Source organism: Dichomitus squalens (genome assembly GCF_000275845.1).
Source record: "Dichomitus squalens LYAD-421 SS1 unplaced genomic scaffold DICSQscaffold_116, whole genome shotgun sequence".
In the NCBI taxonomy this organism is placed as follows: Eukaryota; Fungi; Basidiomycota; class Agaricomycetes; order Polyporales; family Polyporaceae; genus Dichomitus; species Dichomitus squalens.
This window is the reverse complement of record NW_006766998.1, coordinates 1-17,757: the sequence shown is the minus strand read 5'-3', so window position 1 is coordinate 17,757 and position 17,757 is coordinate 1. Positions and strand designations below refer to the sequence as shown.

Sequence of the window (17,757 nt, the reverse complement as noted above, 5' to 3'; positions counted from 1 at the left end):
CGACATATCGAATGCCTGCAATTCGTCTGACAACAAGACGGGTGATCAAGCCGTTGCGTCAGCTAAGAGAACAAAGAAGAGAAAAAAAATACTCAAAAAAATGTGAGGTATCCGGCGCTCTACGAGCTCGCGTTGTCGATTGGGTGTCGATAGTCAAGCGAGAGAGAGAGTGAGAGCGGAGATACACACGAGAGCGTCGAGACGCGAGATGAGTAGTAGTGTCTCGAATTCTCGAACAGCTGGGGCTTTCCCCGAGTAGGTACAGGGTTATTTATACTAGTGTAGGATAATATTAAGTAAGCTGAAAAGAGAGAGAGAAAATGAGATGGTGAATGAATAAGCGAGTCTGGGCTACGATAGGAGTAAGGCGGTTGTCGGACGGCGTCCGAGAACCGAATAAGGAAGCGAGAGTTCCGTTTTTGGGGTAGTAAGCGCTGGCCCTCTTACAAATAGTGCCTGCCACTCATCAAGGTATTTGAGGCGGACTAGACGGACTATGAACGTCTCTATTCCCTCTACCTCGCTTACCTCCACTGAACTCGCTATAGACTCTTTTTCTCCTAGTCGCGTCACTATGGAGTCCAAGTTCGACCACTTGGAAGCCGTCCCGTTCTCCGAGGGACGCGGTGAAATCACCTATATCTTTCGTGACCAACGGACGAAGAAAGTAGCCCCTGTGTACACTCTGTGGGATATTTACTGCCTCCAGACTCATGATATGCAAGACTATGACCGGCAGGTGCGTGTCCAACGCCGCCGTACACCACAGCTGCTGATACGCGAGGTAAGCATAAGATCATGTCTGTATGAGGCTTCCGCGGTCTATGTCTCACCTGGGACGTCCCACAGGATGATTGTGTCGTACAAGACAACACACCGCCCCAGCCAATTCATACCAAGGGTCAGCTGGCGAGCTGGATCGGATTCGAATACTTCAATTACTACAATGTGAACCTTGATCTGATTGCTGACCCTTTTCTCTGGATTTGTGTACGCAGGAGAAAGGGATGACTCCACGAGAAGTACGGAATATCATGGAGAACACCATCTTAGTGGCCGTACATCGGTGCCAGGCTTATTATGGTAACGGCTGGCGTGCTGAATTGATCCCCCGTGAAGATGATCCCATTGCTGCACTCGATTCCAGTGAGAGGTCAATCCTTCCGGACTTGTCCGGGCTCTCACTGGAAGACGACTGAGACACATTCTCATACGCTCGTAGTTCCCTCATGTATCTATGTCGAGCTCCTTTATGTGCAATTTCGTGTAAACAACCCACCGGCCAGAATCCTCATTGCGCTCCTTCTCTCTAGAAAAGAGACATGCCCACTGTAAGCCTGGCAGAGAGCTGTATGAATGCAGAAATCGGAGTAGAGATGACGACCCTATACCAGTATATTCTGCCCCAACCCCATAATTGAAATCCTGGTCTCCGTCGAGGCATACGCCAAACGGTATCAGTTTATCAAGAGATAACATTTTTCTACCGGCGTAATAAGTTCTCCGTGTGAGCTGTCTCTGCTGCGGTAGAGGCCACGGGAAGGTAGGAAAATGCACTTGAACACGAAAAGTGAGCGATGACTGTAAGGATGTAGACAGCTTTGCTCATGCCAATTGCATACATCCCGGACTTGACGTGGAAGTAGTGTACATGGCAGAAATGTTTTGGGCTATTCTGCCGGCAGATATGGCAGAAATGGCAATTGCCATGGTCGGCAGAAACTGGCAAATATTTAAGCGCCTCCATGGAGAGACATCGAGTCCGGAGTGAGTTTCTCTTGACATACATTCATCAGAGTGCCCTAGGAAGTACCTAAAAATGTTATAAGCTTACCAGTGGGCCTCAGATGGGGTTTCAAAGCTTTCTGAAGGGGTGTAGTGCATGAAGAGCGGCGTAGGCTGCTCCTCATTGTTCTAGCGCCGGTCACACTTTCACCAGAAAACAAGATCAGAGCAATCAGTATCGCCCTGAGCCCTCAGAACGCAATCCTGTGGAAGCCGTCACATAATAGTACCTTTACAGGGCTTCTGTATGAGTACCCAGGCATCAGAAGCCCGCGGGAACCACCCCTACGACCATTTTCCGGTATGAGCGCTAATTATATCTGCCAATATTTGCCAGTGCAGGCCCGCTGGCAGAACGGCAATTGCCACTGGCAGAATGGCAGCGGCAGAATGGCAGCATTCTGCCGCGTACACTACGTGGAAGTAACTTCATAGATCATCATCAGTCATCACGATGTCCGCAATCGACCAAAATCTCAGGGGTTGAACACGGGCGATGAACAATGGGAACTCGAAAAGCTATGACTACGCCACACCAAGTAATGCATAATTGAGCGGAGCGGCCGCAAGGTAGTCCTTCCACTCTCTCACGACATTCGCGACTTCGTCATGCATGTTGAACGCCCCGAAGGTCTTTCCCAGCGCGGCATAGACGTTCCCGAGCCACCACGGCAGCCCCGGAGGAAGGAAGCATTGCGTCGTAGCGGCGAGGACGTCGATCTCTCCTCGTAGGTACTGTCGGATGGGTTGGTCGGGGGAGATCCGGCCCTCAGCGAGCCAATGCTTGCTGAACTTCAGGGCGCTCCCGAAGAGCACGAGGTCCGCCAACCAAAGGCAGTTGCGTCCGTGGACGTCGTACCGCCCCACACGCTGTTGGATGATGTCGAGGAGTTGGGCGAGAGCGTCGAGGGACGGTCCGCCTTGCACCGGGTGCCCAGGTGAGAGTTCAAGCGCGGCGAGACGGCGGTCGCACGGGCGGATGAGGGCACTGCGGTCGTCGGATAGCTCTGCAGTGAGCACGGGAACATTCTCTCCGACGGCGCGGAGGTGGAGCTTCATGAACGTAGGCGGGCCATCGTGGGGATGTGTGATGGTGATGACGGAGTAGCGATGAGGGACCAAGCCCACGTTCTCACCACCTTTCTGAAATGACTCGACTGCGACGATGGGGAGGGATCGAACGGCGGCGGGCGCATCGCGCACCATGCCAACAATGTCCGCGAAGGGTAGTTTGTCCACGCGCCTACCAGGCGTGTCTGGAGGAGCTTCCTGGCCGTCAAAGTCGAGGTGCTGCTGAGCGTGAGTAGGATGGTGCGGGTTGATGACGGAAGATTCTAGTAGTTGGGCTAGGAGAGCTGTGCCTACCCGAGTCTGAGAGATCTGCAAGGAGAGCGAGGAAGTTTGCGCGAGCAAAGGGAGAAGAGACGAGGCGCCTGTGATGGAAGGCGATGTTGCCGACGATGCTGCAGAACTGGGGATGAATGACATGTTGTATCGCGGACGGGAGTGCTCCGGGAGGTCACTGATGGATATCGCCAATCGCCTTGGTCATCATTTTAAACGACCTGGTGGGACATTGGAAGGTTTATGGTGCTGCGGCAGACGTTGTACAGGAGGCAGGTGCTGCGGTACATAGGTTGAACCTTAGACGTTCGAAGAACTCAAAGCTATGATAGAAGGTCAATGAGGTTATCAGGTGGTCCATTGAGATAGATACCGTCGCCTACCCAATGTCGCATGTTTGGAAGACGCATCTCGAGAACACGATGAATCCGAATACCTCTTACACGGTTCTGGAGGCATCACTAATGCTTGAAAGCAACAGCGGAAGACTGCATTGGCTCCTTAACAAGGATGTGACGGCAGCGCAAGTAAAGGACTGCGATTCGAAGGAAGTGCAGCCTCAAAAACCCGCCTCTTCCCTCCTACATATACGTCCCTGTCCACCCAAGCGTCGTTGTCAAGCTCAAGTTCGGACGGACGAGCGTCTCTGGAAACAGACGTCCCTCTATGAGCCTATACTTGCTGAACTTGAACGGGGAGCCGAAGAGAACAATGTCCGCAAGCCACGAGCAGTCGCGTGCATGCACGTCGTGCTTGAGAACGCGCTGATCGGTCACATCAAGGAACGCGGCAAAGGGCATTGAGGGAGGGACTTCCGCACGCACCTTGTCCTGGCTCGAGCTCGAGCGCAACAAAGCGGCGGTCGCAGGGCGGGATCAGCGTGTCGCTCCCGTCCCAGTGCTCGGCTTTGAGCGCTGACCCGAACGTTCCTTGGACGGCGGAGAAGGATAGCTTAATGCAGGTGAGAGGACCTCGACGAGAGGTGCATAATGGTCACTACGGAGTGCTGATAGGGAATCAGGACTGTAACCCCTGCCCCGGAACGATTCTCCATTGCAAGGACAGGGAGAGTGCGAAACGCACAGAAAGCGTTACGGAAGAGGCGGGCGAAGTCCAAAAAGGGGAGTCTGCCTGCACGCTGCATATCAAAAGATAGCCCTCCGAGTGCGAGGGACGGCGGGAGGCTAGGAAGGCCTTCACGAGCGTAACTAGGAACGCTAAGCCGTCTAGCGTTTGCGGGGACTGGAGCCAAAGGGTGCCGCCGGTGCGAGGAGGGGCGAGCTTCCAAAGACGAGGGGCTCCGGTGGCGGACGACCCGGCGAAGCTCGGGATGAACGACGTCGCGCTTCAGGAAGGCGGAAGCCATCCTGTCGACGTTCGCCGTTTGCTTCATGTACAGATTGAAAGACACGATGCGTCCCGTGGGGTTTGCTGCCGTCGATATCGAACGTTGTATGGTGGTCGCAGCGGTTCAAGATCTGCAAACGACGAAACTCCGTAATCCATCGCGGTCAGTACTATATGTCTACCTCGTTCAGCTGGATTCAGGGGAACCGTACAGCTTTGCACGCATTGTGCAACTCTGTCCCACTGGTGCTAGGAGCGAGGTGGACCACGCGCGCACGGGGATTCGGGGCACCCTAGCTGAATAGCACTTGCGAGGTGAGAAAGCGAAGACCAAAATCACTCGCCGTCCTGAGCGGAGTGCAGGGAAGAGCGGCGCACGAGCGTTATTCCAACCACTCTACGCCCGCTGTCCATGCGGGTTGCATCCAGGTACAATTCCTGCGCACTGACACCTCCACGAAGCCATAGCCTGGATAGCAGATCAACGGTACAGATGCGGGGAGTCACTCACGACAATCCTCCGCAGCGCGAGGGCAGCGGGACGCCCCAAGTCCTGTGGCTGACGTCCCGTAGCGTGTGGTCGTCTATACCAGGACCTGATCATGGCGCATGCCCGCTGGTGGACCATCCCAAGCAGTCGAAATCCCAAGCCGGCACGCTCGGAAGATTTCACGAGCGTTCAAATCATGGTTGAGCTCAGTAGTCCCGGGCGCGTGGGCAGACGGCGGCGCAGACACGGTACGGGCCAGTCCCGTGCAAAGAGGCACCCGAGCACTGGCAACGGGACAGACGTCCTCTTTGCTATCGGTCCCGGCGGGCCGGTAGACAGGTTAGCAATAGGATCCGGTGGGGAGGGAACAAGGTAAATAGAATGGCCTAGAAGCAATCACCGCTCGTCCGCGGGGAGAAGCCGGCTATTTGCGTCCTCTTCGGCGCTCAGAAGAGATCGAGAACAAGGACAGGATGTCACAGACGCGCTTCGTCCACCGGCCGTGCACGCCAGAAGGAATTGCACGGGCACTGGAAGATGTTCGTCGTCATCAAGTCATCAGCCCTTGGAGCTTGCGTAAATTAGCAAGATCGAGACGCGGGTTAAAGCGTCCGTGCCACCATCAGCGTTCATGCATTACGTTGAGGTATTGTAGGGTGTTAGAGAGGGTACCTTGGACAAAACGCCCAGTGCTCGGGGAACCGTCGTTCGATGGGGATTAAACGGGTTGGAGAACGGGACCGAAATAAGGATATCGCAGAGGAACAAGCAGAGCTCACCGGATATACAGCAAATCCTTGCATATGTTCCTTGAGGCTTGAGTACTTGTAATCGAGCAAAGAGCCGAGAAGAGAGGGCTATGGAGTCCAGGAGATCGTTCCAAATCATCCTAGTGGATCCAGAGAACGCCTATCATCCTTGGTCGCTCAACTATGGGCCTCATCGCGCCTGTGACGCATCGCAGCGTGCCGGATGGACATGACTATCTGCTTAACAGAGAGTCAGTGGCATTTATAGTTGTGGGGCAGGAATTCCGTCAAGAATACCGGCATGTACACACAGCAGGCGTTAGCCGAGGAGGTGAATATTGCGCGACAAGAGCGGACCATCGGTAGTTCTTCGCTTGCACAATCCCACGAAGGTGGTGATCTGTCAGATATGCCCGTTTGCGGCGCCACCACGACATGTTTGACGGTCAAGAAGCTGCCTATCTCCGCACCTGTTCTTCCCAGACGCTATACATTTGCAGTGACGCCGACTGAAGACGCTTACGATAGAAATTGCAAGTTGATTTGAACATATCCAGGGTGTGTGTCGGTAGCATTGGATAGATGAGCACGAATCGGCAGGCAGCAGCAGAAGGCGTGGAGTCCGAGGAAGAGGTTCAGGGAGGAGCACGACCGGGAGGAGAGCGCAGAGCTGTGCAACTTCCCAGCCGCTCTGCGGGCGCCCCTGCGCCAAATTCGCAACTCCGCTTGATGCCTCAGCCCACGATGCACACTTCCGCGTGGATGCTTCTCTCTCAGACGCACACGATGCTGCCATGGTCCAACAATTTGCCTCCACATTGCCGTCTCCTTCTGCCGCGTTTTCATTCGTGCTTCATTCAATCGCCCTGTCTTCCAGGCTAGCATGCCGTGAACGTGCTTCACCAGCTGGGAAACACTCATCAACGGGACAGCCGGCTAACAGGGCCGTTGAACATCGGATGCCGAGGAGTACGGTCGGTCCACTCTCATGTCGGTCTGTCTGTCCATGCAGCAGTTAATCCAACACTTACGAAAGATTATCCAGTGCTTACATACACGATGGAGGACCGAAACATTCAGGAACGGTCGGAGATGGCCAGTACGTGACACCTTCTCAGGTTATGTCATGTTCGAGCAAGCCAACGTCGATGATGATGAGCAAACGCACTGACAGATCCAGATGGTACAGGCGCCCTGAGAGCGCGCTGACTGCGGCTCGAGGTCGTCCGTAATTGAAGTGGTATTCACCGAGACTCCCACCGCAATTATCGCGCTAGCGTCGCTCCACATCTCGTGCAGGCCTCGAGGATGCTCCTGCATGGTCCAATGCCCCTGGCGCGGCGAAAGAACGATCGCACGGCGCTCAGCCAAGGCCGTTCTTGTCTGCTCGCAGCTTAGTCGTAAGACGGACGTGTGCAAGGCCGCGTTATCGCTGAGGCATCCAAGTGTGCTTGAGGAACGCTCGCTGCGTACCCAGCGAGGCGACGATTATTCCTTCTTAGTCACTAGGCCCGCCGCCCGACGTCGGCGAAGACGGGTGTCGCGACCACGGCTCGTCTATCGACTGACAAACGCCTTGTACATTGATCGATGTCCATCGAAAGAACGAACGTGCCGTTACAACATCAGGGCGATAGGGAGGCGCGAAGACGCGAACTCGCACTGGGACGCGCGGGCCAATTGCAAGCGCGATGGAGCCCGCGACGAGACGCTCGGCCGCACGCTGGTTGGCCGTTGAGCACATCTCGACCGCCCCGTCCCGCGACTCCATCAATGCCCGGCGGTGCGGCGTGCCATGCCATAACATGACGCGAATAAGGAAGCGCGTTCCTTGAGGTTTGGAATCGGATTCTAATCTGTTGTATCTTCCAGCACCTCGCCGCATCTCCATCGCGCGCTCGTCATATAAATATTGTCCCCATGCCGCGCATATATCCACCCTCCTCCAGTCCGTCTCTGTCCTGTATCCTTGCTCCCGCCCTCGCTCCGCTCATACGCGACACGCATCCTTGTGCAACCTTGCGGCCGCCTATAGCCCCCCAGCGAAAAAGACAATGAGGTCCTTCACACTCGTCATGGCGGTCATCGCCTTCCTCGTCGCGACCGTCGCCGCCGCGGCAGCACCCGGCACGAACGCAGAGCGCATGGCTCGCGGCCTCCCTCCCAAGGCGCCGCGCAAGCTTTACCGCAAGGACCCGACCCCCGCATCGCGTGTGTACCATGCCTTTCCCTCATGCGTTGCCACGCGCTTTCCTCTCCAGTGGACCTGGCGCTCATGAATCAATATACTTATGCATACGTGTCCTTGTAGCCGCGAGGAGGAGCACGCCCTCTGGCTCGCCGAGTTCGTGCTCGACGGGGCCCGTTCAGTGCTGCAACACCTTGACTACCGCAAGCGACCCCCTTGCGAGCGTCATCCTCGGCCTCTTGGGCATCATCCTTGGGCCCGACGTGGCTGTCGGTCTCACCTGCTCGCCCATCTCGGTCATTGGCGTTGGTGGTGGTTCCTGGTGAGTGTGCTTCTGGTCAGCTACGTGACATATACTCGTCCTGCGTTAGGAACGGTGATTGGGATCTGCCAATATTTGCGGCTGCTCGACCATGTCTCTACTTGTGTTTGTTCTTGGTCTGCGGCGTCGATCGAGACTGACGTTGATGTGTACGCCACAGCTCGGCGAACACGGTGTGCTGCGAAAACAACAACGTGGGGGGCCTCATCTCCATCGGTTGCATTCCGAGTACGTCTTCATCATCCAATGGTCCCTAATTCAGTTTGCTGAACATGACTTTCTTTGTGTCGTTCCCGTCGGCAGTTATCCTGTAAGCCGGGGAGGTCGTTGTTCCTGGAAGCGAGTAAGCGGGAGCGCAGCCTAGCTCGCCTTCGTCTCGATCGGACACCACTTTAGCTCTCATAGACGCTTTCTGCTTCGCTGTAGGGGCGGCCGATGTCAACGGATCCGAGACTCGTCAGATGCAGTGCTCGTCGGATATTATCTGTCCCTTATGGCTTCTATATGCCTTCCGCTCATTGTTTGTTCGTTCCGGAATTATAGACCCGCGTAGCGTACAGACGCAGACACCTCGTACTCACCGCGCGTTTAACATGTGCTCCCTGCTGTGCGCCATGCAGCGTCGCTGTCATCGAGTGCGATTGTACTGCAAGTTCCGCGATAGTTGCTACTACTATAGTGTGTTCTCCCGAATTGACGCATCTTACCCGGCCGAAGCCATCACGAAACTGCGGTTCTATCGCTGCCCGGGGCTGCCCCCGCTGCATCGTTGCGCCGAGCTTGTCGGCTAGGCGATCATTGGTAGCCATGAACGTCGTCGGAGATGCGTCCAACGCGTATCACAAGTCCCCTGGTCGTGACGCTGCGCAAGGGTCAAGGATGCGGTCGAGGTCCTCCACGCTTTAACACCTTCAAGGCATACATTACATCCGACGGGGCGCACGCACGTTTCCCATATCGTCGATCAGTGGCGCGAATATTTGCGCTTACGCTAGGGCGGGCTCCCGCTGCTCGCGGCTGCTCGTTACGTCCTCTGTCGTCAGCGTTCGTCGCCGTGGGCGCATGGCTAGAGCGGAGGGTCTGGTCGCCTCATCTGCGGCGGCTGTGAGCTCAACCATTGCTAGGACAGCGCCAGTTGTATGAGCCGCATCGTGCTGTTCCCAAAAGAGATTTTTATTCAGTTTAGTGAGTCGGAAGAACGGTCATCATGCTACGTACCTCGCTCTCGGAGGGTCCGAGTCTCTACATGATTCGTATCTCCCGAGAGGAACTGACAGACTTAGCCCCACCAGAATTTATTGTAGAGCATAACACGACCGTTCGCAGTGTAGGGGCCCGAAAGAGGGCGGCGTCGAACGTCGTACTTGCATGTGCTCCGACTCGGAAGGCGCGCTGAAGATTGCAATGCTCTTTCACTTCGCTCCAATACGTTAAGTAGCGCTACTATCCAGGGTTCTTCAAGGCATCCAAGTATGTACAATCAGTTATACCGTATGCTACTGCGTTGCGACTCGGGAGAAAAGTCGACTAGGAAGGACGACTAGCGAAACTCATGCCACAGCCTGAGGCTGATAACATCTCGTCCACTCTCTCCCATAGCAAGCAATTACAAAGTAAACGGTGAGTGATTCGCGTCCCATGGACTTGACCATCCCTCGCCATAAGAAAGAATCTCGATACTCGTCCGGTACCCATATCGCCAGATTACCTTTCATGTCCGTGAGCCACCCGTCCCACGTCTCGAGCTTCGGAGTAGCTGACAGCCCCGACGGGGCTTCATCTGAGCTTGTTGTCATAGCTCTGTAGTTGATGACAGAGGGATGAACTACCAGAGGATCTTGAAACAATATCTCTATGGTTAGCTTATAACTGACAATAGGGTATTTGCCACTTGCCTGTGAAAGCACTTATATCCCAAACAACGATGGTACTACGTGAAGCGCTGACAAGGCAGCGACCATCGAGAGAGAGGGGGAGAGAGGGCGAGAGAGAGGGCGAGAGAGTCGATGCTTCCGAATGGATTGGACAGACATTCCCCGACACTGAGCTTTCGCGTCTGTGCGTCCCACATCCGTATCGTCCCGTCCTCGTCCCAAGACACGATCCGTCGATAGTCGGGAGGATACATGCAATGGTACACGCTGCCTGTGTGGCCGCGCAAAGGCTCACCTGCTGGTCCCCATTTTTCCGTATCCCAGAATACGATTGTGCCGTCGTCGGCGGATGAGGTTACATACCGGCCGTCCATGGACCATGAAAGGGACAGGTACCCTTGTTTGTGGCCCCTGAATGACTCGCCAATCTCGCGCCCCGTCTCACTATCCCACACCCGCACTGTCCCATCGTCAGAGCCGGATGCAAGGTGCTTGCAATCCGGTGACCACGCGAAAGACATAACACAACTTTGATGCCCCCCCAAAGGCCCGACAAGACAGTCGTATGTCTCTGCATCCCAGACGCGAATAGTGCGGTCGTACGAACATGAGACAATCCGGCGGCCGTCCCGAGAGTAATCAGCGTCCAGCACCCAGCCCTTATGGCCACGTAGAGGCTCTCCGAGTGGTTGGAGTGTAGTCGAGTCCCAAACACGAAGTGTTCTATCCCACGAGGCGGACACGAAGCGACTGCCATCCGGAGAGAACCTGACACGAATTATGACGTTGGAATGACTCTCGAAGTGCCCGCAGATGGATTTGCCAGTCTCCGCATCCCACACGTCGATCGTGCCATCACCGGAGCCCGATACAATCCGACGTCCGTCAGGCGAGTACGCAAGCGAGGTCACACGGCGCATGGGGGCGGAATCTGGTGGATCGAGAGAGACATCGCCAGGGCTTTCCACACTCGCGCTCTCCTCTGTCGACCAGATCCGTATCGTCGCATCCCACGAGCCGGACACGACGTGGCGACCGTCAGGCGAAAAGCTAACAGCGCTTACGAGGCTGCCGTGCTCAGCGAATGGTCCCCCGACAATCCTGTATGTCTCCAGATCCTATATGAGGATGCTACCGTTCCGCAATCCAGAGGCGATGCGCCTGCCGTCGGGAGAGAGCGAGAGAGACCATACGCCATCCAGAAGGGGGTGAGATATCGTTTTCAACGTCTGTTGGGTCTCGAAGTCCCAGATTCGGATTGTCGAGTCATATGATCCCGAGACAATCCGGAGAACATCCAGCGAGAAAAGGATGGAAGTGACAGCTGATGTATGGCCTTCAAGGGGTTCCCCCACAGCCTGTCCTACAATTGCGTCCCAAACCCGCGCCGTCGTGTCGTTGGAACCGGAGACGATGTATTGACTGCTCGGAGAGAATGCGACGCAGTGAACGAATGTCGTATGGCGGTGAAGGGCGGGCTTATTGACCATCGCAAACGTTTCTGTGGACCAGATGCAGATATGACCATTGCAATCGCCAGATACAAGGCGACGTCCATCTGGAGAGTACGCGACACACTCCACTGAGACCTCGTGGCCCCGTAGAGGTTCACAAACAGCCTCCCCTGTCGCTGAATTCCATATCCGCACCGTCGAATCAAAGAGCGCCGCGGCAATGTGTCGGCCATCCGGCGAGAAAGCAACACCCCAAACCCGGGAGCGGCAAGACAACTCAAGGATTGCTTCGCCCGTCTCCGCATCCCATACTCTCACTGTCTCGTCTGTCGATCCTGACACGATGTGCTGACCATCAGGAGAGTATGCCACGGAATGAACTCCGTTTGTGTGCCTCGAGAGGACGGCATGAGCCTGCGGCCAACGGTCACGAACACGATCAATGAGCGGAAGAAAGGAGAAATATGGGAGATAATTGGTCCGGACCCTGGACGACGCCGAAGAGAAAGGCAGAGCTGACATGTAGACGTGAGGAGCGGCCTGGGCTATCACACCGGCAAACCGGCGGATGAAGAAAATCGCATCGCGCAAAAGCTCCTTTGACGGGTCACTTCCAGGAACCTATGACATTCGTAAGTCAGATCAAGATAAAAGTGGGCCAACTACAATAACAAGGCTCACTTTGTAACACTTCAGCGCTGCTTCCAACGAAGGGGCGGCGCGATTGACGAACTTCAAGAGGCTGAGCAGTCCGAGCCAGAACAGAAGCTTCTCTCGTAAAAACCTGCTTAGTTCTTGTTGCAACTCTGGCGGTCGAATGATAGCGAGGTGGTCCTTCCAGTTGCATGACGAGTACGATAAGCTCTGGGGGACGAAGGTGGAAAGGCGACCCTCCAGATCAGAGATGTCACGGTTGAGGACGTAGGAAGTACTGTCTGACCTACTTGGCATGTTCATAGCGTCATCCTACTCCTACGTCTGTCGCAAACAATCAGCCATATTGACCCATCCTCATGGGGGCGGACAGTCTCGATGTCGAGAAGCAGAGTCGGGGTGACGGCAGTCGGAAGGCTCCTTAGACGCCGATATCTCAAAGAAGGTATTTCCTTATCGTCCTGCCGCAGCATTTCCCACTTCATTGCAAGATTGATAGAGAATGCATCGCGCCTCACTCCACTCGTAGGACTGCACCTCCAACGTTGCCTCTATCCGCATTCTCCGTACAGCGCGCAACCATGAGAAGGCCACGGACATGATTTCATTCTGGGCCTGTTTTGACCGGCTCCTGTCGCTGGTGCGTACCTTCCCCGACCTCGCGGACAGCCTTCCGGAGTCTTCCTACAGGCGTTCGAGTGACCATGGCTCGCCTTCGCCACGCTGGCTACATGTCAAGAACCACAACAAGGATAGAGAGCGGACCGTGAGCGGGATAGGCGGAGGGACATGGAGAAAGAAGGAGAGGGGGCATGGCCGGGAACGGGAGGGGACGGGGCAAATGGGGGGCGGTCTATATCGTTCGTGCAGGACAGGGAACGTGAGCAGCCTCGTCAGCGGGTTTAGGCCCTCGGGCACAAGAACGAGAGCCTCCTCGTGCAGCCGCGCTCGACGTGCGAATCGCTCTCGAGGTTATCTACTGCCATCTTCCCTCCCACAATCCCCTCCAATCCCAGTGGCTATCCGCATCCTACCCCGCATCACCTCCCGACGCACTTGGGTCCGGCCACCCTAGGCCGCCGGCGCAAGCACAGGCTCGCTCTCCCTCGCCTCTCCGGACTATTGCGAGCGTCATTCCCGGCCTATTGGTTTCGTGGTGAATGCACTTTGGGTCTACGCGACATATCTTTGCCCTGTGTCAGGAACGGTGATCGGGAGCTGTTGATGCGGCTATTCGACCATGTCCCAATATGTGTTTGTCCGTGGTCTACGGCTTCGATCGAGATTGGCGGTGATGTGTACGCCCCAATGTGCTGCGAACATAGCGACCTTGGGGGCCTCGTTAGTTGCCTTTCGAGTACGTCATTTCCTTGTCGTCCAGTTCCCTCTCGTGTAGCCTGCTGAGCATGACCTGTTTCTGCATCGGCGGTTGTCCTGTAAGCCGGGGAGGCTGGTATTCCTGGGAGCGAGTAAGAGAGGGAGTGCAGCCTCACCTTCGTTTCGATCGGACCCCTTTGGGCTCTCATAGACGCTTCCTGTTTCGTTGTAGGGACGGTTCATGCCTACGGATCCGAGACGATCGTCAGATGCAGTGATAGTCGGGGACTGTCTGTTCCTTGTCACTTTGACATGCGCTTTGTTGCGCGCTATGCATCATCGCTGTTATTGGTGCGACAATGTTGTGTAGTAAGTTCCGCGCAATGTAGTGGCTACTCTACCGTATTCCCTTGACCGACGCATTATACTGAAACTGTTACACTCCAGAATGGTCAAATTTATGATGTTAGCTCGTCAATAGCACCTTGCGAGAGCCTATGTTCGGGGAGCGGTACGCAAACTACTAGATATACGAACGATAACAATGTGGGAGATCTCGGCAGATTGACTTGGGTATAGGCACAAAGCAGCAATCATATCAAATATGAACGCTATGCAGTGCGTTTCGCTCGCCACTCGGAGACATCACACTGAGTCAGCGTCTCTACGGTGTACAGGCTACTTGAAACGTTTCCACTTCCTACCCCGGAGATTCGTTGCATTTCCGCCATCAAGCTGGGCCAGAGTCGCATCACGTCTGCGACTGCTAGCGGGGAATACCAGATAGTCGAACCCTCGATAGCCTATCAGTGAGCAAGTTCCCACCATGCGCAAGCTAAAAACCCGAGACCGATGTCATCGGGGTGATCTGAGCGAACATACATATGCGACGATTAGATCTTCCCGAGAGGTTCGTATAGCAAGCGAAGACTACAGGCTGTGGTTGACGGCAGATCTTCCATTGAGCCTGACCGAGAGGCTGCACTCGAGCCCATTGTGGGTCGATTTTCATTCCATCGGTCCCTAGTGCTAGCAAATCATCCGTCCGATTCGGTGGAGGAGAAGGTATAAGATCCTCAACAGTTGATGAGGGATTCTGCAGTACTCTTGTACTACAGAAGCTACACAGTTCCAGCATGAAGTTCGCGGTCGCTGCCATCGTCTGCTCTAACCTCCTTGCCCTAGCCTCCGCCTCGCCAACGGCTCGCGCCGCCCCCGAGGTAAGCCTCCTCACCGGTCTACATCTGCTCTGGAGACTCCACCTGACACACCGCCGTTCACCACTGCAGCCTGCAACCGTACCAGACTGTGGGTACTCGACCGTGCCACTCCTGCGCGCGTACTCAAAGTCGGCGACCGCCCACTTCTACACCACGAACGCGACCGAGATGGCCGCCTTCATCAACGGCGCTGACCACTACATCTCCGAGGGCGTCGCTGCGCAGATCCTGCCGTCCGACACCCAGGCCCCCAGCGCCGTCCCGCTGTTCCGGCTGTACGGCGCCAAGTCGACGGACTACTTCTACACGGCGAACACAACAGAGCGCGACGAAGTGCTCAACCGCGGCAACTACGTCAGTCAGGGCGTGGTGGGGTACGTGTATCCGGACCAGGAGTGCGGCACGGTGCCACTGTATCGCCTGCACCAGGAGCCGGACGAGGCGAACTTCAACTTCTACACGACCGACCAGGCGGAGGTAGACGACTTCGTGAACATGCTCGGGTACAACAACGTGGGCGTCACGGGGTATGTGAACCCCCAGTAGGGTGGCAGTCGGTGAGTTTCTGGTGTGCATACGTGCATATATCGAAAACATGCCAAGCTCATACTTTGATCTTCATTCACAGACCTGCGAACGGATAGGGGCCACGTTTCTGCAGCGGTTCCCGGGTGCCGATATGTTATAATCACGTACAAGCTACACTATGAAGTGGGTCTGTGATTGACTAATGCCTCTTACGTACCATTGCTAGCGCAAAGGAGTCATGCATGCTGGATCTGAAGTGTCAGATAGATCATCCAGCAAACGTCTCGAAGAGGATGTTCAATAGGGTCGAGGAGCCGTCGTTATTGGCAAAATCGCTGATGAGCTACCCATAGTGCTTGGCGAGAGGGGATCTTCCAGGTTAGACTTTTTAGTGATGAGATGCGTGCTCGTACACACATTTCGTGTTCGGCGGCTCTCCCAGTTCAAATAGAAGAGAGGCGTACTCCGCTGCAGGAACAACGGAGCTCCCGACTGGGTGGCAAGATCGGGAAGTTGGCCGTACACTATTCAAAGGATGGTGTCAGGGAGGCAGATGGCGAACACCACTACAGTTTTATACCGGCGTTCTCAGACGCAAAAACATCGACCAAGTGTGCAAAGCGCCTTTTGGGTGTGGAAAGGAACGTCATAACAGTAGTCCGGACGAGCATGTAGAAGTTCGTGGGGAAAGAAGATGATATTACGGGCGATCCGAGTAGCACTATAAATACATGTACTAGATAATAGCTATTGTACGTAGGATCCGAGAGAGAAAGCCAAGTGGCGTAATGGCCATTAAAAGGCCATTGTGTGAGTGCAAAACAAAGCGTCGTACCAAGCGCATTATACTACAACAGAGCATCCTGAGGACAACAAGGAAGCATGGCTGGCCAAAGATGGAGCTCTTGCGCAGTTTAGCCCTATAGGAAGGTGATGGGGACTAGGACCGATAAAGTAAGGTCAGCAAGGGTCTTGGGATGTAGTACAACCATGGAGCGCCGCGAGAGGGGGCGATGTCGAATGCCGGCACGACGTGTATGACAAGACGTTGTTCACAGTTCCCTATGAGCAAACCCGCTGATGATAGCGTCGCACACCAGATACGGCAAGAACAGCGTCGTGACTCTCACATGGCAACAACGTCGAGCTCGGATAGGGGTAGAGACGACAGCAGTAGTTGCGGACGTGTGAGCAGAAGTACAAATAAAAAAACCGGCCCCTCTCACTATTTCGCGATGCCAAATGATCATACGAAGCGAGTAGCCTACAACGAGGTCTGCATACCTCAGGAATAACAACCCTTGCAGGTCTGCAGACCTCCCTCACATGAAACGAGGGTTAGAGAGGGGGAAAGTGGCGGGGCGCCCTACGAGCGCATCAAACTTCGATGGGTGAATCGAACAAGGAACGTGGTGTTCCTTGGGGTGCAACCCATTCGTAGAGCTTGCGCACCGCTATCTACTGGTACAAAGGGGCCCAAAACGAGATGTAAACCGGGAGAAGTACGCGCAGGAGAAGGAGAGCGGACGCAAGTGAGGAGGGGAATGTCAGAACGGAAAACCGCTGGTGCTAAAGGCGCATCAGCGCGCAAGTCTTGATGATCAGAGTTCCCAGAATGGTGTGATGGCGCTTCATGCAAGACTTGAGCTTGAGGGTTTGCGCGAAGAGGAAACTAGAGTGCGTAAGTACACTTGAGTTCGCCGACAGGCTAGCCGTCGTTGCGCAGAGCGCCCGATGATGCTGGGTCTAGTTGCACGTGTTTAGTCTAGCTCAGGAGGAAGACGCTCAGCGCTCAGCGCTCGAGCACTCAACACGGTTGAGTGACTCCTGGGCTGCCTTTCTTTACCAACAATCTATCCGGCGACCCTACCGAGCCATATACAAGACTTGCCTGATTTTGATCTGATAGTACAACTCTACAAGCACTCGCACTGACGACAATGAGAACGATGCAATTCCACAACTGCTCTCGCATCTCTGCTCTCCACCATTGCTCGCATCCGTATGCGCTTCCCTCGCCGATGGCCGTCCTGCCCCAGCATTCCAACCTGATAGCAAGAACGATAGCGCATGCTTCGCGTACCTATGAATTTCCAGCTAGGACTGCATCCTCAACTTCCCATCCTCCACCCGCTATCCCGCTCGAGCGCACGCCCCACGAGTGTCACGGACGTTGGACAGACGCCCCTTTTTGCCGCCCATTCCCTTCCCTTTGACGCCCACCTTCCATTTCTGGACCATTTCCTTTCTTAGCCCATCCCAGTTTGGACACTGTAGATACGTTCCCACTGCCACATGCTCCGCTCCCGTGATCACCATGCTCTTGCCTTTTCTTTCTCGCCCTTTGTTCTTCCTTTGTCATCTTCACTGCCTCGCTCTCGCGCTTTGTCTTTGGTTGCTAAGCAGCCCCTCGAGTATATAAGGACCCCCTTAGGCGCTCTCTAGTCCCCATCTCGACCTCTTGGTCATTGGGACTAGGTGAGTG

The 17,757-nt window shown here is 55.2% G+C and overlaps 7 protein-coding genes across 7 annotated transcripts; 4 read left to right on the top strand and 3 right to left on the bottom strand.

Annotated features, from left to right (window-relative positions):
* Positions 1-2,310: 2,310 nt before the first annotated feature.
* Positions 2,311-3,335, bottom strand: DICSQDRAFT_164197 (uncharacterized protein; the record flags this gene model as incomplete). Its single annotated transcript, XM_007371537.1, has 1 exon — positions 2,311-3,335. Exon 1 carries the CDS (start codon positions 3,271-3,273, stop codon positions 2,311-2,313), a length of 963 nt encoding a protein of 320 aa, XP_007371599.1. The 5' UTR covers positions 3,274-3,335.
* A 203-nt stretch (positions 3,336-3,538) lies between these two features.
* Positions 3,539-4,162, top strand: DICSQDRAFT_158242 (uncharacterized protein). The gene has a single exon (XM_007371536.1). It carries the CDS (start codon positions 3,552-3,554, stop codon positions 3,930-3,932), a length of 381 nt encoding a protein of 126 aa, XP_007371598.1. The 5' UTR covers positions 3,539-3,551; the 3' UTR covers positions 3,933-4,162.
* A 1,527-nt stretch (positions 4,163-5,689) lies between these two features.
* DICSQDRAFT_141877 (uncharacterized protein) lies at positions 5,690-6,368 on the top strand (the record flags this gene model as incomplete). Its single annotated transcript, XM_007371535.1, has 2 exons — positions 5,690-5,955; positions 6,013-6,368. Coding segments are annotated over exons 1-2 (256 nt in total), but the record flags the coding sequence as incomplete, so codon positions are not given.
* A 255-nt stretch (positions 6,369-6,623) lies between these two features.
* On the top strand, positions 6,624-8,934 carry DICSQDRAFT_184249 (fungal hydrophobin). The gene is made up of 6 exons (XM_007371534.1): positions 6,624-6,705; positions 6,761-6,814; positions 6,890-7,926; positions 8,027-8,225; positions 8,386-8,453; positions 8,529-8,934. The coding sequence occupies exons 3-6, from the start codon at positions 7,770-7,772 to the stop codon at positions 8,537-8,539; spliced, it is 435 nt and encodes a 144-aa protein (XP_007371596.1). The 5' UTR covers positions 6,624-6,705; positions 6,761-6,814; positions 6,890-7,769; the 3' UTR covers positions 8,540-8,934.
* An 862-nt stretch (positions 8,935-9,796) lies between these two features.
* DICSQDRAFT_43560 (uncharacterized protein) lies at positions 9,797-9,955 on the bottom strand (the record flags this gene model as incomplete). The annotated part of the gene is made up of 1 exon (XM_007371533.1): positions 9,797-9,955. A coding segment is annotated over one exon (159 nt), but the record flags the coding sequence as incomplete, so codon positions are not given.
* Positions 9,956-10,155: 200 nt separating this feature from the next.
* Positions 10,156-12,075, bottom strand: DICSQDRAFT_73229 (WD40 repeat-like protein; the record flags this gene model as incomplete). Its single annotated transcript, XM_007371532.1, has 2 exons — positions 10,156-11,030; positions 11,676-12,075. The coding sequence occupies 2 exons, from the start codon at positions 12,073-12,075 to the stop codon at positions 10,156-10,158; spliced, it is 1,275 nt and encodes a 424-aa protein (XP_007371594.1).
* A 2,585-nt stretch (positions 12,076-14,660) lies between these two features.
* DICSQDRAFT_175651 (uncharacterized protein) lies at positions 14,661-15,290 on the top strand (the record flags this gene model as incomplete). The annotated part of the gene is made up of 2 exons (XM_007371531.1): positions 14,661-14,744; positions 14,814-15,290. 2 exons carry the CDS (start codon positions 14,661-14,663, stop codon positions 15,288-15,290), a joined length of 561 nt encoding a protein of 186 aa, XP_007371593.1.
* Between the last annotated feature and the right edge of the window lie 2,467 nt (positions 15,291-17,757).

Bases quoted from the DNA above. Each gene is read 5' to 3' on its own strand.
- DICSQDRAFT_184249 (XM_007371534.1), top strand. From the start codon at position 7,770: ATGAGGTCCTTCACACTCGTCATGGCGGTCATCGCCTTCCTCGTCGCG. The intron at 7,927-8,026 runs GTGTGTACCATG...GTGTCCTTGTAG, and splicing joins GGACCCGACCCCCGCATCGC to CCGCGAGGAGGAGCACGCCC. The intron at 8,226-8,385 runs GTGAGTGTGCTT...TGTACGCCACAG, and splicing joins GGCGTTGGTGGTGGTTCCTG to CTCGGCGAACACGGTGTGCT.
- DICSQDRAFT_158242 (XM_007371536.1), top strand. From the start codon at position 3,552: ATGAATCCGAATACCTCTTACACGGTTCTGGAGGCATCACTAATGCTT.